Source organism: Pterocles gutturalis, unplaced genomic scaffold (assembly GCF_000699245.1).
Source record: "Pterocles gutturalis isolate BGI_N339 unplaced genomic scaffold, ASM69924v1 scaffold12599, whole genome shotgun sequence".
NCBI lineage: Eukaryota > Metazoa > Chordata > Aves > Pterocliformes > Pteroclidae > Pterocles > Pterocles gutturalis.
Window position 1 is genome coordinate 637 of NW_010135878.1, and position 2,385 is coordinate 3,021.

A 2,385-nucleotide genomic window follows, 5' to 3' on the forward strand; every position below is an offset into this window, starting at 1 on the left:
ACATTAGAATCTAAAGTTTCGTAGAAATAAAACTGCAACTTCCCCTACATAAACAGTGCAAGAAATCAAATTCAGATAAGCTTCTGAACTGGGAATTCAAACAATTTAATTCTTAAATTATCATGCAGACACAGCATTTTAAGCCATGCTGGTTTCTATGATAGCATTAATGGTATCCCTTTTACTTGAAAACGTGATAGCCATTACGCTCACTGTGACAACTGCTGCCAATCCACTCTTAACTATACACAGAGGTATTCTGTTGCATTCAAAAGTAAAATATTATGTTTCTACAGAAAAAAATGCAATATTTTACTTTTTCCCCCTCCAACATGTTAGCTTGTTCAAAACAATGTCATGTAGTAAAAACAGCAACATTTCCCCCAGCTTCAATGAAAAGAAAGAAAAAAGCCCACACTATACAATGGGCCATAATCAAGATGTGGTTACTGCGTAGTGACCTTTAAAGTTCAGAACTTATTACTAAAAAAGTTGAAATTGTGGAGATGTTATAAAGTTTGACATCTTGTTGAGAAGTGATGAATATAATAAATCTAAAAAACAGTGGAAACAGTTTATCTTCTTTGTGTGTGTGTGGAGCGAGTTACATACAGACTTGATTAAAGTGTTATTCAACTTAAGTTTCTATAGAAAATTCTCATTGAGGCAAAGACCAAGGAATGCAATTAATACCAAACTGTAAACACATCATTCATGTTACTTTGAGTGCACATCAACAATGTAAGAGTTCTCCTCATAGACTTTGGCAACAAGACTACAATAGGTCACAGCAGCATGAGTTCACATGGAAGACTGAAAGCACTGCAAAAGAATATACTAAAAACACCAAGACCTCCTAGAAACCAGAAAAATCTGTGACAAGTGCCCCTCCTCTTGGCGAGCCACTCTCTTGCTCAACTGCTGCTCTCTCAATGCCTAATTCTTACTCTCTTTTTACAGTTCTGTTGCCTCAGGTCTCTGTGCTTTAGCTGCATAGGTTGCCTTTGTTTGCACTCTAGCCATTGTAGGTCCAAAGGCTTACAGTTCTGTCTGCAGAAGACGACAAGAAGGAAAGATCTTGTGTATGCCATCTACATTGAATAACTTTGTCCTTGTGCTCTCCTACCACCATCAGAGGAAGCTGCTTCGTGAGGTCCCCTGTGGCAGAGGAACAGAAATCATTAGTCATTTCATGAATTTATATCCCAACTCTTTGGTTTTTGGGGGATGAGGTTTTTTGTGTGGTTTTTTTTCTGCTTGTTTAGTAAAGCTTACATATGTATTTCATCTTATGAAGATAATTGACAACCCCCCCCCCACCCCCGACCATAATACAAGGCCCCAGTGTTTTGGTTTTTAGGCATTACTGGACACTACTCTGAAGTACAGGTATCCACAGTTTTTAAACAATGTGATTAAAATTGAATAGTCCAAGAAAATCAAGTCGATTAGATATACCCCATATCTTCTCTCTTCTTAACTCTTCCCAATAAAAATAAGCATGATTATTATACTTTTTTCTTTTTTCTAAAAGGTCAATTTTATGAATGCTGCCTGAAAGCAATGGCCATCTCATCAGGCAACAGTGGTAATTAGTTCTTTTATCATAATCAGACACCCCCCCCCCCCCAAAAAAAAAATTCATAGCCTACATTCTTCACAACACAACTAGCCAATTGTGGACACTATCGCATTTATATACATTTCAAACCCTTCAAAGCTCTACTGTTTTTCCACTTTTAAACTAAAACCTGATCTTGGAACGAAGTTCTGTTACAACTTCAATATTAAAACCACCAAACTGAAAATTAAGCTAGAATCCTTTGCAGTATGTTACCTTGCAAGTCTGTCACCTTTATCTTCATATCATATGATCCTGTGAGCAAGTAGTGTGCCCCCGGAGAGAAGCGAACAGAACGAACATCACTGGAATGAGGATGATAGCTCTGTACCATTCGTCCTCCTCGAATATCATACAGCATACAGCTAGAGTCCTCTTGTCCGGTAGCCAGGAGACGACCACTAGGATCAACAGCTACTGAGGCTACAGCACTTCCTACAGGCCAAAAAAACCCCAACAAGCACACATTGTATTTATATACATTTGTGCAAATAGCCAATTTTTTTCTTTCTTAAACAAGAATATACATTGTATAAGAATACTAAATGCTGGCCTTAAATTTAAGGAGAACATACCTAGCTACAGTTATCTTAAAATAACCAAAACTTTACGTTCTAGCACTTAAAACTCTGAAGCTGTGGGTCACACTGGAACGGTAGAGCACTGGAACAGGCTGCCCAGAGAGGTTGTGGAGTCTCCTTCTCTGGAGACATTCAAAGCCCGCCTGGATGCGTTCTTGTGTGATCTGATCTAGGTGTCCTGCT

The 2,385-nt window shown here is 38.3% G+C and overlaps 1 protein-coding gene across 1 annotated transcript; it reads right to left on the bottom strand.

Annotated features, from left to right (window-relative positions):
• Positions 1 to 602: 602 nt before the first annotated feature.
• On the bottom strand, positions 603 to 2,131 carry LOC104468067 (WD repeat-containing protein 47-like; the record flags this gene model as incomplete). The annotated part of the gene is made up of 2 exons (XM_010082072.1): positions 603 to 1,158; positions 1,838 to 2,131. Coding segments are annotated over 2 exons (437 nt in total), but the record flags the coding sequence as incomplete, so codon positions are not given.
• Positions 2,132 to 2,385: the final 254 nt, after the last annotated feature.